This window comes from Megalopta genalis, chromosome 5 (assembly GCF_051020955.1).
Source record: "Megalopta genalis isolate 19385.01 chromosome 5, iyMegGena1_principal, whole genome shotgun sequence".
NCBI classification, from domain to species: domain Eukaryota; kingdom Metazoa; phylum Arthropoda; class Insecta; order Hymenoptera; family Halictidae; genus Megalopta; species Megalopta genalis.
The window spans coordinates 5,258,664-5,277,058 of NC_135017.1; the positions used below are offsets into that span (position 1 = coordinate 5,258,664).

At 35.9% G+C, this 18,395-nt stretch overlaps 1 protein-coding gene across 3 annotated transcripts in view; it reads left to right on the top strand.

The window, feature by feature from the left end:
* Positions 1 to 18,395, top strand: part of LOC117224088 (uncharacterized) — a 211,503-nt gene that overhangs the window by 25,387 nt on the left and 167,721 nt on the right. For all 3 annotated transcript variants that reach the window (XM_076521442.1, XM_076521444.1, XM_076521449.1), the window contains one exon: positions 9,382 to 9,649. In XM_076521442.1, coding sequence (XP_076377557.1) covers positions 9,510 to 9,649 — 140 coding nt within the window. In that variant the 5' untranslated portion in view covers positions 9,382 to 9,509. The remainder of the gene's footprint in view (positions 1 to 9,381; positions 9,650 to 18,395) is intronic.

Sequence of the window (18,395 nt, forward strand, 5' to 3'; positions counted from 1 at the left end):
AATGTTTCTAAAACATTAATTTATAGTAACACTCGATAGAAAAAATCGTTTTCGAAAGATTTCAAAATGGTGTCCTCAAAGTTTGTCTTGAACTATACTTGATTATTCTCGTTACTTGAATCCCATCATTCAAAATGCTATAACTTCGTCAATTTCCGGCATAGCGACATGCAACTTTCTTCAGAATGTTTCTGAAACCTCGATTTATCATAAAACTCGATAAAAACAATCGATTTTTAAATATTTCAAGATGCTGTCCTCAAAGTTTGTCTTGTACTATATTGATTAATCTCATTACTAACCATCATTCAAAATGCCATAACTTCGTCAATTTCCGGCATAGCGACATGCAACTTTCTCCATTACACTTCACAAACATCAATTCATAATAACGCTAAATAAAAAAAATCCATATTGAAATATTTCAAACTGGCGTCTTCCTAGTTTCTCTTAAACTGCTTTTAATTCATCTTGCTATCTGGATTGCACCATTCAAACCGCCTTAACTTCGTCAATATTCACCAAACAAACATGGAATTTCCTGCATAATATCCTTAAAAAAACCAACCTACAATCCACATATACGAACAAAATCGATTACAACAAACTTTCGAATTGGACACCTCGATAATTGATTTCCAAAAGTATACAGTAAATTCTCCCATAAAGAAAACTTTCAGCTTGCAAACAAAAATGGAGAATTTGGGAAAAGGAGATACGATTATTCGTGTCTTGTGCTCCGTTTTTATAATTGTTCACAATCGGCAACTATGAAAATGAGCCGCGAAGCTCGAACAATCCTATCCCCTCTTTCCAAATTGTCCATTTTCTTTCGAAACGCCGCAACAACGAACAATTAACGCTTCGACGGCCGCGCCAAAAAATCACATAAAATTTCCCATAAAATCAAAGTACATATTTCCTTAAATTTCATTAAAATTACAAAGCAAAGTTTTATACAACACGATTACTTCTTCAATATTCTTACCGCTCGCGAATCTGAATAAAATTACGAAGTTGTAGCGGATCAGCGTGAAAAGGAACGATCAGAAACTAAATTTAAAATAATTCTGTCACCAACATATGTCAGCCAAAGTGCTAATGGTGTATTCACTTTTTTAAATAGCGTAGTTATGATACGCTTCGTTGACAATATATTAGGTATATCGGAAAGTTCTGTCCGATAGTGTCACTTCAAGTTTCAATCCAGTAGAGCCTAGTAGTCTTATAGAGTGTAGCAGAGTGTATTCGAGTTAAGGTTAAAATCTATTAGAGCCAAATAGAATCTGGTAGAGCCTAGTAGTCTTAAAGAGTGTATCAGAGTCTACTGGAACCAACTAAAATATAGTAGTGCCTAGTCTTATAGGTTATAGCAGAGTCTATTCGAGTCAAGTAAAATCTATTAGAGCCAAATAGAATCTAGTAGAGCCTAGTAGTCTTATAGAGTGTAGCAGAGTTTATTGGAACCAACTAAAATATAGTAGTGCTTAGTCTTATAGGTTATAGCAGAGTCTATTCGAGTCAAGTAAAATCTATTAGAGCCAAATAGAATCTAGTAGAGCCTAGTAGTCTTATAGAGTGTAGCAGAGTCTACTGGAACCAACTAAAATATAGTAATGCCTAGTCTTATAGGTTATAGCAGAGTCTATTCGAGTCAAGTAAAATCTATTAGAGCCAAATAGAATCTAGTAGAGCCTAGTAGTCTTATAGAGTGTATCAGAGTCTATTGGAACCAACTAAAATATAGTAGTGCCTAGTCTTATAGGTTATAGCAGAGTCTATTCGAGTCAAGTAAAATCTATTAGAGCCAAATAGAATCTAGTAGAGCCTAGTAGTCTTAAAGAGTGTATCAGAGTCTACTGGAACCAACTAAAATATAGTAGTGCCTAGTCTTATATTAGGTCTACCGGAAAGTTCTGTCCGATAGTGTCACTTCAAGTTTCAATCCATATGCACATGTTGATTTGAGACATATATGACTATCTCTCTTTATCATTGCATTTACACACATGTACTCTCCTAAATAAACTGAAACAAAGATGTCTCATGTCATTATTAAGTGAGACGCGATCGTGAAAACATGGCTACCGATGATAATGCCAGACCACATGCTGCTTCGGCGACTCGTCAGAAAATCGCAGAGCTAGGCTGGGAAATTCTGTCACATCCACCATACTCCCCAGACCTAGCACCCTCCGATTATCACTTGTTTCTCTCTTCGTAAAACTTTTTACAGGAAAAAAATTCAAAACTGAAGCTGATGTCAACCAAGCACTAGTTGAGTTCTTCGCCTCTAAAAATAAATCATTTTTAAAAAATGCCATTTACAAGTTGCCATCACGCTGGCAAGAAGTCATAAGTAACGATGGAAAGTATATTCTACGATAAATATTATTAAATGTATGAAAATTGTGTTGTATTTCAATCCAAAAACGGACAGAACTTTCCGGTAGACCTAATAAATAGGCTATATTTTGTTAATAATACAATTACGACAGATTTCTTAGAAAGCCGCGCTCGAATCCATTTTTCATCGTTGAAATTTTCGCGAGGTCACTTGTACGTACCGATGGCCGCCAACGTGTAAATCGAAACGAACGACAACGGCCGACAAAGGACGTGGCTAAAAGAAGCGAGAAAACGCGATAAAGAAGGGAAAAATAAAGACAGAGAAAAAAGGGGGGAGCGAGAAAAGAACGGAATCCGACGAAATGCATGCGGGACAGGGGGGGGGGGATACCGGCTCGGTTCGCGGCGTGCCCCCGTAATTTTCGTGGGGGTCATTATCACCGGGCGCGCACTCGTGCCCAGGGAAAGATTCTGAGCGCAGCCTTCAGTACAGTTATAACTTCGCTGCGAGCCTAACGTGCTCTCCACCTCTCGTCGCCTCCGGCCGGGGTATAGGCCGCGTATCAAAGGATCACAATTGACTCGGCTGCAGCAGTCGCGGTCTCGCTCGGTTCCAAGTCGCATCCGATCGCTCCGCCGGCGGACACCTTTCTCCGTTCGCGTTCGTTCGGGCGCGCGCGCCTTCTTTTCTCTCTCTCTCTCTCTCTCTTTCTCTCTTTTGTTTTTTCCGCTGTTCAAGATCGAAGAGCCGATCGAGAAACTACGAGAGGATCGGTACGTTGAACTGTCGCGGACTCTGTTCTCCTCGAAGAGTGCGTGTCTCCGGGTTTGTTCGATCGGTCGGCGCAGCCAGAAACTCGATCCGCGTCGCACCGGAACTGTTTGTTCGACTCTGTGCCTGAAAACTGGATGTGCCTGTCCGACCAGTTAGTGTCCCAGGAATCGTTGCTCAACTATTAGGCTGCCGATCCCCCGGTCTCCGCGTTCCCGGCTACCGGAGCACAGTGCGTGGATATTTTTTCGACGACCTCGCGGCGACTTCGAGGTTTTCCGAGGTTGCACGGTTTCTGAAAGAAATGTCCGAGTTACCCGGAGATATGAAATCGTTCTTGATCTTTCGCTTGTTCACAGTTGCATTTCGATTTTATATCGTATTTATTTTGATGTTTATTCGGTATTTTTCGGTCGGCGTTTTGTAGTATTCTTCTGTCGAAACATCGTTCACGCGGAGTATGTCGTAGTTTGCTAAATAGAATCGTACAATGTCGACGAACTCTGTCAAATATGGGGATATATGCTCTTTACTAGCGTCCGAAATATAGTTTCAGTTATTAGAAAATTCGAGAATAACTTGTCTCTGTTTGCAAATTTGAAAGTTTTCTCTTTTTTGTTTTGTAGCGCCTTAGGGTGCGGTTATTGATGCGTGTTCGCTGATCATATTAATTTATTATGTTTACAAATGTCGATATAATATAATTTATATTTTGCATAAGTATGAAATAATATATAATAGTAACAATAATAATATATTTTACTGAAATATAAAATAATATATATAATACAAATAATATATATCTTACTTAAGTACAAAATAATATATAATAATAATAATAACAATAATATATTTCACTGAAATATAAAATAATATATGTGATAAAAATAATACATATCTTACTTAAGTATAAAATAATATATTATAATAATAGTAATAATAATAATAATAATAATACATTTTACTTAAGTATAAAATAGTATATATAATAAAAGTAATATATATTTTGCTTAAGTATGAAATAATATATAATAAAAGTAATATATATTTTGCTTAAGTATGAAATAATATATAATATATAATAATAATAATAATAATAATAACAATAATAATAATAATGATAATATATATTTTACTTAAAATTACTAAGTCAATTAATAAATGATTATAAACCAATCATTCCAATCGATCATAATCAAACACATAATGAAAAAAGAAAAACAAAAAGAATATACTTCTTGAGAATTAAGAGCCTCCCAGACTATCGAAATATCGCACCGTGCACCGTGTCAGCATTTCTATCGTACACTGCACATTTGCTTACAATGGACCGCCTTGCGTTTTACCGGTAGCCTTGTGTCTCGAAGCGGAGGATCCGCATGGAAAAGTCTACTTAGAAACTGCAGGATTCGATCGTCGGATAGCGTCGGATTGGAAACTTCGCGAACGGTGTCGGAATCTCTAAAACCGCGCGCCTGCTTGGTAGATTCATTTCTCATTCAATGATAAAGTAGTTTTTCGCTCGGGAAAATAAAAAAAGGAGAGCCGACGAAAGGAGAATAAACGACAGAGAAATTGGAAATCGCTCGAAGCGAAGCGATGAACGCACGAATTCCGCAGTCCAATTCCAGTTCCAACAATCGGCCGAGAGCCAATCGTAACCGTTCGATCGATGCGGCGTTGTTTCCCGACGGAGGAAAAAGCGGCTGGGACTCGTACTTGTGTTTCCGGGGACAGAAATTGCATCTGAGATCGTGTGCACCGCGGTGCCCCGGGATCTTCTAACTCTTTGGCTCGCCGGATCCGGCGAGAGCGCGGTGCGCCGCGGTGTCCGCAGAGTGGTTTAACTAGCGTGTCCAGGTGGCTGGAGTACGGTTTTTTCGATTATTAGCTCTCCGTGGTCGGCTTTTTCTCGCGAACTACGCGACCGATCGCGATATCTGCAATAATAGCACGTAGTTCTTTCGTGGCACCTTGCTCTTCGAAAATTTCCTACGCGCAGCCGTGGGGATCGGAGAACGCTTCGCAGACCGCGATGGTTTCTTCTGGATCGAACGGTCTTCTTATCTCGAGCATGATTCAAGCGTCGATCGATTGTCTACCGACGCATGTACTTATATGGTATGGAAATGCGTTCTTGCGTCGGGTCGACGATGATTACTAGATCGCGGATTTTTCTGTAATTTTGCAAGGATTTTTTTCCGATTTTATGGAGGCGACGGTCACCGGTGACCGTCGCTAAATTCTCGATTTTCCGGGATTTCTCTTTCATTTACGCAGTCAACGGGAATCAGATATGCGTTTATATAAAGGTTTATTATTGCCCACTTGGCGGAGGTCACCGGTGACCGTTACTAAATTCTCCGTTTTCGCAATTTTTCCTCAATTTACGCACATCATTGAGCACCAAAAATACGTTCACATGGCTTTACTTCTGTCCGCGTAGTGACGGTCACCGGTCACAGCTCTATTTCATGTATGATGCGGTAAATAATCACCAGTGATATAATTAGATATCTCAATTATCAGGATTAAAATAGAAAAATGTGTTTTATATTATTAATTATTTAAGAAAAAAAATGCAATCTAATACTCTTATTTGTTAAGAAAAACAGTTGTTAGGACAATTAGAAACGATTCGGATTAATAATCCAATCCAGTGTCTCGTTCTTTTTAATATTGCAACATAATGCAATCTAATAGTGTCATTTCTTTTTCTTAGACATAGTCTGATAGTGCCATTTAAAAAAAACAGTTTAAAGAAAGAAAATAGATCTTAGAACAGTTTTATACAGTTCATAATAATAATTCAATTCAGTGACTTACACTGTTAATTATTCTAATAAAATGCGATCTAATAGTGCCATTTTTTTAAGAATACAATGCAATCTGATAGTGCCAATATTTTTAAGAATACAATGCAATCTAATAGTGCCATTTTTTAAAGAATACAATGCAATCTAATAGTGCCATTTTTTTAAGAATACAATGCAATGTAATAATGCCATTTTTTGAAGAAAGAACAGATTTTAGAAAAGTTTCGTACAGTTCATAACAGTAATCCAATATTCAGTGTCTTGCTCTATTAATTATTCCAACATAATGCAATCTAGCAGTGCCATTTTTTGTTTAAGAACACAATGCAATCTAATAGTGCTATTCTTTAAGAGAAAGAATAGATTTTGGAACAATTTTCAGTGAATTATTGTAACATAATGCAATCTAATAGTGCCATTTTTTTAAAAGAATACAATGCAATGTAATAATGCCATTTTTTGAAGAAAGACCAGATTTTAGAAAAGTTTCGTACAGTTCGTAACAATAATCCAATATTCAGTGTCTTGCTCTATTAATTATTCCAACATAGTGCAATCTAGCAGTGCCATTTTTTGTTTAAGAACACAATGCAATCTAATAGTGCTATTCTTTAATAGAAAGAATAGATTTTGGAACAATTTTCAGTGAATTATTGTAACATAATGCAATCTAATAGTGCCATATTTTTAAGAACACAATGCAACCTAATGGTACCATTTTTTAAACAAAGACCAGATTTTAGAAAAGTTTCGTACAGTTCATAACAATAATCCAATATTCAGTGTCTTGCTCTATTAATTATTCTAACAAAATGCAATCTAGCAGTGCCATTTTTTGTTTAAGAACACAATGCGTTTACATGACTTTACTTCTGTCCGCGTAGTGACGGTCACCGGTGGCCGTCGCGTATTTCCGAATTCCCCTTGATCTTTCTTCGGTTTACGCAAGTAGGAGTCGTCGAAGCGCTATTATTCGCAATTGTTGTTCCATCGTCGCGTGTGCGGCCACCGGTGACCGGTCAAAGGATCCTCGATTTATGCGAGTTTGCTTTTGCTTGTGCAAACAACGGCCACCGTAAGAGTAGCTTAGGTCGCGGAGCAGCTTCTCTCCCGTTAACGCAACCGGTGGTATCCGGTGACCGTCAGGAAGCGTAACATGTCCGCAGATTATGCTTCTGTCTATGCATACGACAAGCAGTTATTCTCGAGTTCTCCGGTGAAACGATTTTTCTGCTGTCCGCACGACGCCGGTCACCCGAAAGATACGGTCGAATACAAACCGTACTTTCGCGCGACGATCCAATTCAGCGTTCCATTATCCGATCTGATTGTATTAGTATGCCATCCGATTTTACATGTAACCACGAAAGGAGATGTAAAGTGGCAATCTGCTGCAACACGGAATAGGCGTTTAGCTCGCCGTAGGTAACAATTTAGAAGAAAGTTATTCGAAGGAAAGTCGAAATCCCATTACCGCCCGTCGATCAATTAGCCGATCGCTGCTTAAAGATCGTGCTAGGAGAATCTTGGACGAATGTCGAGCTTCTTCGCACCGGAGACAGGACGTATTATTTCGTTTCCGTCTGAATTGAACAATTAATACGTCCGGATCGATTACGACGATACGATTGCTCGTGTGTCGCGAGAATTTTATTTCGGAACCGATGCCATTACATTTTCCGTTATCCTAGCCGTTTTAACACGTTAATTGCCTGTAAAAGGTACATAAAATGGAATAGCTTGTTCAACTCCCTCCAGTTACAACAACCTGTCAGACTCGTTATAAAGATTTCATCGTGAACATATAATTTATCAAAGGTTTTACATTGGACGCTTCTTTTACGTAGAAATCGAATTAAGCTTCTGCCTATAATTTCACAGTTACAATTAATTGTAAAACGTAGAATAGATACTAATTTACTAATTTACTAATTTGTTAACTAATTTGTTTACTAATCTGTTACGATTAATCAGCTTGTAAATATACGTTAACGAGTTATTTATACGAAATGTCGCTGCTGTAATTCTATACTGGAATACGTATGTTCTAAATAATGAAGTTTAAAGAAAGAGACATTCAAAGTCGTTTTTTCCTTAATAAAAATTTGTTTGTTTTGTTTTCGAAAATAATGAAATATTGTTTTCATGGAATTTTGTATCAATATATATTGAAAGAAATGAATGACAGAAAATGAAAGAAAATAAAAGAAAATGAAATGAAACGAAAGAAAATGAAATAAAATAAAATTGAAATAAAATTGAAATAAAATTGAAATAAAATTGAAATAAAATTGAAACAAAATGAAATAAAATGAAATAAAATTGAAATAAAATTGAAATAAAATTGAAATAAAATTGAAACAAAATTGAAATAAAATGAAATAAAATGAAATAAAATTGAAACAAAATTGAAATAAAATGAAATAAAATGAAATAAAATTGAAATAAAATTGAAATAAAATTGAAATAAAATTGAAATAAAATTGAAATACAATTGAAATAAAATTGAAATAAAATTGAAATAAAATTGAAATAAAATTGAAATAAAATTGAAATAAAATTGAAATAAAATTGAAATAAAATTGAAATAAAATTGAAATAAAATTGAAATAAAATTGAAATAAAATTGAAATAAAATTGAAATAAAATTGAAATAAAATAAAATAAAACAAAATAAATACAAAGAAATATAATACAAAAAATCGATATAAATATAGATATTTCGATGTCTCAATATTTCTCCAGATACGCACAAAGAATGTAGAAATGGAACAGTGAGATTTGATGATTAACGCTTTTGTCTTACACATTCAAAGATATGTCAGTATTGCATCATCCAGATAATACTATTCAGCCGTTTTTTTTAAAATCTCTCAGTATTGAATTAAAACAGCGATATATTAACACAAATAACCTTGTTGTAAATATCACAACACTCGTAAAAAAATCAGCAAAAATGTCCTATTATTGCTTTTATAAACTAATACAAAACAGCTGCTTATGGTGTTCCGTACATCTAGCGTTAACACATGAACGACGAGACTCGGATCCATTTGGACCCAGAACGCGAATACTGCCATTTTTGACTTTCTAGTTTCCGACAATCAATTAAAATTCTCAACAGAGTCGTCAAGCTTTCTATAAAATCTAAGGTGTCCACGAAAAAATAAAATTACAAACGATCCCAGGCATATCGAGTTTCATTTTTGTCGAGATGGCCCGCCCCGTTCGAGGGTCGAAAGAGATTTGTCGCGGTCGCGCGCGATCAGCAGAACCCGATCGGGAGATTAGCAGAATCCGATCGTAAGATTAGCGGAACCCGATCGAAAGATTAGCAGAACCCGATCGTAAGATTAGCATACCGTGGAATGTTCCCTGTGATTCGCGAAGACGATGCGTTCGACGGAGGACGGTAAAGAGTATATACAATCGGTGTCTCGACAGGGCCAGATGCGAGGAGGCAGGGACACGGTGTTGTCCAGGGAGCAGTGAAAGAAAAACGGTAGTGGCCGAGTGGTTCGTAATGAGGTAACAGTGCGACGGAGGATCGAAGCAGTACCCAGTCGACGAAGATGTTGTGCTTGAAGAAACGGAGGACCTACAGCTTCACGCAGGGCGTCTGCGCGGAGCTGCCCAGGCGAGCCAGCAAGGATAATCATCGCTACGAGGGGTCCTTGGACATGGCGATTACGACACTGCCGCGTAAGAACAGGTGAGTCACCTTTCCTGTACGATTCGATCGTTTGCCAAAGCTACTTTAATCCGCAACAAGGCCCGAAGGCGCCGCTCGAGACGACGACGTCTCTCTTTCGTGCTAATTACGACTTTCGCGCTGACCACTTAACGCATTACGGATCGACAGGTTACGAAAATACTCGGTGTTTTTTGTTCTAGAGCTCGTGGCCGACCAACAGTATTTTTATTGTTGTCGTTTAAAACGGAGCAGTGTGAAACATACCTTGCCGCTGGGTACAACCAGAGTTGGCCATTATTCGGATTTTTTTTGTCTAAAATAGATATTTGTCTAAGATAATTATATGAATTGAATCATTTTAGTTGAATGTTTTATTCGAACAATTCGTTTGTTTTATTCGTCATAAATCATTCTTTCTATTTATACGAGTAGTTCTTTATGAGAATAATTCGGAAAGTTCTTTATTCGAATAACTCTTTATTCGAATAATTCTCTACTTGAATAATTCTTTATTCGTAAACTTCTTTATTCGAATACTTCTTTAATCGAATGCCTCTTTATCCGAATATTTCTTTATTCGAATACTTCTTTATTCGAATACTTTTTTATTCGAATACTTCTTTGTTCCAATAATAATTCTTTATTCGAATACTTTTTTATTGGAATAATAATGCTTTATTCGAAAAATTCTTTACTCAAATAATTCGTTATTCGAATAATTCTTTACTCGAATAATTCTTTATTCGAATACTTCTTTACTCGAATAATTCTTTATTCGAATATTTCTTTACTCGAATAATTCTTTATTCGAATAATTCGAAAATTTCTTTACTTGAATAATTCTTTATTGGAATAATTCGAAAATTTCTTTACTTGAATTATTCTTCATTCGAATAATTCGAAAGTTTCTTTACTTGAATAATTCTTTATTGGAATAATTCGAAAATTTCTTTACTTGAATTATTCTTCATTCGAATAATTCGAAAGTTTCTTTACTTGAATAATTCTTCATTCGAATAATAATTCTTTTTTCAAATAATAATTTTTTATTCGAGAAATTCGAAAAATTCTTTATTTGAATAACCTTTCCTTCGAATAATTCGAAAAATTCTTCGCCCGAATAATTTTTTATTCGAACAATTCTTCGTTCGAATAATTCTTTATTCGAATAATTCGAACAATTCTTCGTTCGAATAATTCTTTATTCGAATAATTCGAGAATTCTTTACTCGAATAATTCGAAAAATTCGTGAAGTTCGTGAAATTCTTTATTCAAATAATTCGAAAAATCCGTGAAATTTGTGAAATTCTTTATTCAAATAATTCGAAAAGTTCTCTATTCGAAATGAATCCGAAAAATCTTGAAATAAAGCTTGGAATTGTTATAAATATCGTGTGAAAATGGTCCGCAGTCCGATGGTTAATTCGATGATTTCGATATTGTGCGAATCTTAGGGGTTGGTTTTCGGCAAAATGGATTTCGCCGAAATCGCTGTGAAACGGATCGCTATAAAAATATCGTTCGCTGTTTGTGGGCGCGGGCAACGGTTTTCCAGCGGACGGCATTAACGTCCAGCCGATAAGAGAACAATGTTAGGAACAGCGTCGTTGCAAGACAATGCAATTTGACGTATCTTCGACCGGAACTGTTATCAGATAAACATCGGCGTGTACGTGCGCGCGCCCGAGCAGGATAATTGGAGAATCGTTTTTCTTCGGAATCGTGCCGGTCACTCATGGGAGAAGTGAGTCGTAACGCGAAGGTCGACCGGAGGTAAAAGTAGACGGAATTATGGTTGGATATGTACGCTGCGCGACTCGGCGCGGCGCGGCTCGCCGGCACAGAACAAGTGGAATAACTTCCTACGCGTGATCCACGATCGCCCTAAAGGATCTGTTCGGATCCTGCGTGATCGCGGAACGCAGTCACGTGTGACAACACCGTGTGGGAGCCGATGTCGTTCCGAGGGAACGAGAGATTCCCTTTTACGAGGACTGTCGGTCAGTTTGTTGCGTCAACCGCGTGTTCCTTTCGTTTTTCATTTTCCGCGGCGATCATCGCCATTGCGCTGGAAAATTACGCGAAACGCACACAATCGATCGTCTGTCCAATGAACGGAACGCTTTATATAGCTGCGGGTTTCCTAATGGTTCTTGCTAAATCGGGGATCAACGACGGTGGATTTCGAAAAAAGATCGTCGAAACGCCGCAGCAATCTCGTTCGTAATTCATCAAATTGAGACAAAAGAAAGACAGCTTTTCAGATTCTAATTTGGCATTAGGTTTGTCGAAGGGGTTGGAAGACGGCTTTCAAGAATTTTATTTTCTTTCCTTGATTATTTGTTCAACTTGAAATTCAAAAAATTATGAATATAATAATAGTGTTAATATAATGTACAATTGCTCCTGAAAATATTCGGACACTTTTTAACACGGAACGAATTTGAAATTACTTGAACTTTTTTATTTTGATATATTGGATGGTTTAGTTTACCAAAGGATCGGTTATTTGAACGAATAATTGAACTTTAAAGGTTGCTATTACGAGCTATAAACAATTAAAGATTGTGAAAATAACACGTTTTTATTAATTTAACACCGAGTTAAATAGTTAGCAAGTTAAATAGTTGAATACTTAAATAGTTAAATAGTTAGCAAGTTAAATAATTGAATACTTAAGTAGTAGACAAGTTAAATAGTTAAATAGTTAAATAGTCAGCAAGTTAAATAGTTAAATAGTTGAATAGTTAGCAAGTTAAATAGTTAAATAGTTGAATAGTTAGCAAGTTAAATAGTTGAATACTTAAGTAGTAGACAAGTTAAATAGTTAAATAGTTAAATAGTTAGCAAGTTAAATAGTTGAATACTTAAGTAGTAGGCAAGTTAAATAGTTAAATAGTTAGCAAGTTAAATAGTTGAATACTTAAGTAGTAGACAAGTTAAATAGTTTAATAGTTAACAAGTTAAATAGTTAAATAGTTAGCAAGTTAAATAGTTGAATACTTAAGTAGTAGACAAGTTAAATAGTTTAATAGTTAACAAGTTAAATAGTTAGCAAGTTAAATAGTTGAATACTTAAGTAGTAGACAAGTTAAATAGTTCAATAGTTAACAAGTTAAATAGTTAAATAGTTAGCAAGTTAAGTAGTTCAAGTAACAAGTTGAATAGTTCAAGTGAAAAATTCTCTTTCGAAGTTATTATTTAAAAGAAAATTATACAGCGAAATTATACAAAATAGAAAACATATTTTTCGTCCAATTTTGTTCTTTACAATTTCGCCCCGCGGCATTTTTATTTTGCACGAGGGATCTATGAACTAATAACGCGATATTTGACACGTTTCATTTCGTCAGATCATTCCGACAGAGATCTTCCTCGACGAAATTTTTGAGCCTACTTCGACGAAGCGAATGTCGGCCCCCTTATCGAACTTAATCAAAACAATCGATAATTTCGATTCGCATAATAACGAGGGCTTGCGCGATCGAGCTTCCTCGCACCGAATAGAAATGGCCGAGTTCCCGTTGAAAAGCGAACGAAAGTGGGTGGAAAAGTCGGATAAATCGAAAGGCAGGAAGTCCCGCGCTCAGGTGACTAGAAAGTGGGGCCATATTCGCGTTCGATCCGCGCAAAAAGGGCAAACAAAATGCGGGAAGGATTTCGTATCGATCTCTGGTTTTCATCCAGATAGAAGGAAGCTCCGAGGCAGATCGTCAACGATGCTATCTCTTCATGGTAATACCCATTCGGGTAATGTTGAGGAAATTCATGGAGGATGTTGCACCCTCGTTGGCCGAGTGAAAGTCACGATTTTACAAGTCACTAGGTAGGCCGAAGTGGAGTCTACGTCCGGAACGGCGCGATAAATTTTGAGCTTCGATGAAAAACGTTCGCGATGATACCGATATATGTGTATCGAAACGGAAATCACGGTCTTTCGTATTTCTTGTTTCGGAAAGCGTGCAGAACGATTGCTACACGGAGCCCGACAGTTTGTGGCGTGGGAATATTAAATCTGATAGCCAGGGAGGACGCGGAATGGTTTTTAGTCAGAATTCCGCGAGTTTCTGGTTCGATAGTTTTAGCGTGAAAAGATTTCAAAGAATTTAGAAACGAGGCTTCCTCTGTAATTTTCTGTTAGAAGTTTCTGATAATATTTTTATCGTAAAAATTGATGTTACAGATCAAATCCTATCGATTAAATTGAAGAAAGGTTCATCTCAATACGATAATTAGTTTCTGAGATAGAAATTCTTAAGTACAAAGTGTTTTTACGAAAAGAGGCAAAAGGTGTGAAACGAGGTATCTTTCATAATCTTTTACTACGATGTTCTTATAATATTTTTTATTGTAAAAAATTGTTATGATAGATCAAATCCTATAGATTAAATTGAATAGAGGTTCATCTCCGTACGATAATTAGTTTTGGAGATAAAAATTCTGAAGTATAAAGTGTTCTTAGGAAAAGAGAGGTAAATAGCAAAATGAGGTTTTCTTTATAATCTTTTTATTAAAATGTTCTTATTATATTTTGTATTGCAAAAAATCGTTGTTGAGATCTAAAAGGATTTAGATAACTCGATTTGTTACATCTTTTAAAGCTATCAAGCCAGTAAAAATAACTCGCATCTGATTTTTTCTTTCACAGTTATTGAAATTGTTAAAATGTCTTCATAAGAAACTTCTTGATGTAATTTTTTATTTAAGGTTACAGATGATTGCTGAGGAGATTTGAAGAAAGAAATAAATAAAGAAAGAAAGAAAGAAAGAAAGAAATTGGAGCGTAGTTGCTCCAAAATAATTTGTCGGCGCTTTCCGGCGGAGATATTTAAACGTTTGACATCGTAAATGAAAGAGAGAAGAGTATACTTTATCATAGATTCATTTAAGATTGCAAAAAATTGCGATTTCATGACAAAAATCCAGCAAAATCAGTCGATAATACTCAAAAGCATGATCTATGAACGTCGGGTTGCTTCGAAATAATTTTTCGATACTTTGCCATGAAGGTTTTCAAACATTTTGTATCGCAAATAAAAGCTAAAAGATTGTACTTTGTGCTGAATTTATAAAGTTTAGTAGAAGATTCCGATATCACATCGAAAATCTCAAAATTGCGCTCATAGTACCCCGAAACATAATTTCAAGAAATGCAGTAGATCCGAGTTAATCTTTCGCTGCTTTTCCGTAGGAATTTTTGAGCGCCTGACATCTCAAATTGATGCTGAAAGATCGTACTTTATGCTGGATGCATCGAAGTCTGCAGAGAAATTGACCACCAGATAAAAGATTTAGAAAAATGTATCGTTAGCGCCGGCTAAGTAAATAAGTAAATAACAGGTGCGCGACACGCGTATAATTAAAATCGAAAGTCATCGTCTTAAATTGATGATCGTTACGGTACATCAGTCGTGTCTAGAGCTCGGTGGTCTCGGTATTAAAAGAATTCCGAGTTCGATTGAAGTCCGTTCGCCGCGTTACGTTTCTCGAGTTTTCGAGACGACATCGTCGTACGGCCTCCGAGAGAGGAAAAGAATGAATCCAGCGAGACCAAACGAGAACCGAACGTACGTACGGCACTTGAGCCGTTTATTTTGAAAGTGGCATAAGTCACTTTGTTTTTAAGTCGATATATTTAAGGGTTTGCGTTTTAACACGTTTAAAAATATGGATGCTAACTTTCGAGAAGATTTACTTGTATTTGTTATCTCAGGATACTGATATTTTTCTCAGTATAAATAATTTCGTATAAACATTAAAAAATCACCACTTTTCATTACGGTAAAGTGGCTTAAGCCACTTTCAAAATAAATAGTTTAGAAAAATGACTGACATATATTAATTTTGTCCGACGTATTTTACCGAAGTGATGTTTTGAAAGGACAGTGATTTACTGAAATTGTTGAATAAATTACATGTATAATAATAATTTATACCGTGAACATATTTAATATAAAGGTTTGATTTAAGTATTTTCTATTTTAATATTCATAAAATACAAAAATAATTAGTACATTTTGAAACATAAGTATAAGTAATTTATATGAAAATACATCAGTTCAATTTAATTTTCGTCATCGATAGGAATGATTAAGTCCTCGGAAATCGTGTTTTGTTTCAAATTTTTTAAATAACTGTGGTATATTGTGGGTATATAATTAAGCAAGTCCATCATGTCTTTGTATTTTGCTGAAGAAACAGGACGAGATCCAGCGTATAACGGATCCATTTCTATTTGCGAATAACGCCTAGGTCTTCCTCTTTTTGGTGACAAATCCAAAGTTAGAAATTCAGCTTTTCCATCTAAAGTTAGTTTATAAAACATTTTATAGCCATCTGCTGGCGGGTCTGGAGGTAGCCGCCACATCACTATAATATAATTTACAAAACTGCACTATTCTTTCGCACTTATAAAAATAAGTCCAGTGATCACAACTTTTTTAAAAATACTGAAAATAATTCAAAACAATACTTCACACACACTTATCGCACGTTTCTATTTCTTTTACACTAAGCCCCGCAATTAATTTCCCGAGTACAGCGACTCGCGCCACTTTCAAAATAAACATATTTGTTATACCGTTAATTAGCAAAACTTCTCTCGAACAAATCTCAATAGTTCTCAACATATTGATCGCAAATTTTTTAAAAATGAAAAGATACCGTTCAATTGTAATTAGTGTTACCGTTAACTCGATTTTTTTGAAAAAGTGACTTATGCCACTTTCAAAATAAACGGCTCACTTAAATGCCTGTTGGTTCATTAAGATGATGACCTTCGCGGTGGGAGTGATCAGTTTTGTCTCGGCTTGGGAACGTCGGCGATAAGCGAGAAGACGAGGAGGAGGCGATAAAAAGAAAAAAAAATAGAAGCCGGCTAATAAGTTACGCAACGTGATATCGCAATTATGATTCGCGCCGTTGCTCTTGTCTTTTCCCTCGATCTCTAACGGTAGCAGGAACTAATGACCGTATTCAAATCCGCGTTCTGCGGACGTTTTACGTAGACACGGTGAATGTGTGCGCGGCTCTAAGGATCAGAGCCGAGGAAACACGGCTCCCGAGAACCACTTATTAATCGCGGAACAATTAAACACCGTTAGAGCAGTGCCAGTCGTGTTTCTCCTCTTAATACTTGAAACACCATGCACCGCCGAATTACACGTCACACAATTTTATCATTTTTCATCGCGATCGTGCTTTTGTTTCTCGAGATCATCGTAGAGGTATAGATGTAAACGATACAATTTATTGCAAGCAAGATGAGGATTTTATGCGTTTATTATAAATCATAATAATAATAACAATAATAATAATGATGATTATAATAATAGCAACAATAATAATATTATAATAGTAACGATAATTATAATTATAATTATAATAATTATATTATACTCGTATACTCGATTATTATAATAATAATTATTAATTATTTTATTATATATTATTATATTTATTATATTATATTATTTATTATTATTATATATTATATTATATAATTATTATTATAATAATTATAATTATAATAATAAAAACAATAATTATTATTGTCATTATAATAGTTAGATTGCGAATATTTAGGTAAATACTTACTTTCGTACGGCATGTTGCAAAAGTTCAAATGAAAGAAAGATTTGCATCGTCGTCTAGAAAATTGTTTATTGTAAAAGGGGAAATAAAAGTTACACCTTGTAGATTTGTAGGTACGTTTTTTTACATTTGAAAAATTTTCTTGCCGTAAATGCAATCTACATCTCATTTAAATTCTGTCAGAATCAAAGAGAAAGGCCTTTTCGCAAACAATCGCCGATAAACAAATCGATGCACCGGAACACGAATATTTTCTTATCCTTTAACGGTGCATCTTGTAATTCGCGACGATCATTTTCGTACCGTTCGACGAAGGAAAAAGAGAAGAGGAGAATCCGTGTACCGACACAGCTGAACGCTGCCCAGTTTTCTGGCGAAGTTTATCGGGGCCTATTGAAAAGTCAGTCGAGCTTCCAACGACCGAGTAATCGATTGGAGGTAGCGGTTCTCCGCGTGGAATGGAACGCGATATTCTTAGGCGCAGAATTAGTTCGCCGGCTGGACAATCGGGCATTAATCTTCGAGTTCTGTTGCGTTTAGAGAATAGTAGGGAGGTGAAAGAGGAGATGATCGCTTCCCATCGGGGAGAAACCGAGGATTGTGAGAATCCGGCTTTCGGGACCGGTGTTGTGTACTCCCCGAGAAGTATACAATGCACAACAATGGGCCACCGAGCCGTGTGCGCCAGCAGGAAGAGAAAGAAGAGCCGAGAGGCTGCCTCGGAGATCTATGTAAACGATGAGGGTCCTTCATCCTTTCCAGTCATCGATGCAGTACCAGTTTTCTTTTACATTGCGACAATCTTTAGCTTCTCTCGGAATAACGCTACGGAATCGACTGCGTTTGTTAATGTCACGCTACTTGGAGACGGTATTTCAACATCGTAAATGAAAGCTGAAAGAGAGTACTTTATGGTAGAATTATTTAGATTTGTAGAAAAATTCTATGTACAGGCGAAAATTGCGAAAAATCTGTCATAAGTATGGAAAAGTACAATATATGGGTATAGGGTTGCTTCGAAATAACGTTTCGGAGCTTTTACATAGAGATATTTAAACTTTTGAGATCGCAAATGAAAGCTGGAGAAGGGTACTTTATGATAGAATTATTTAGATTTGTAGAAAAATTCGATGTAGAGGTGAAAATTGCGAAAAATCAGTTATAAGTATG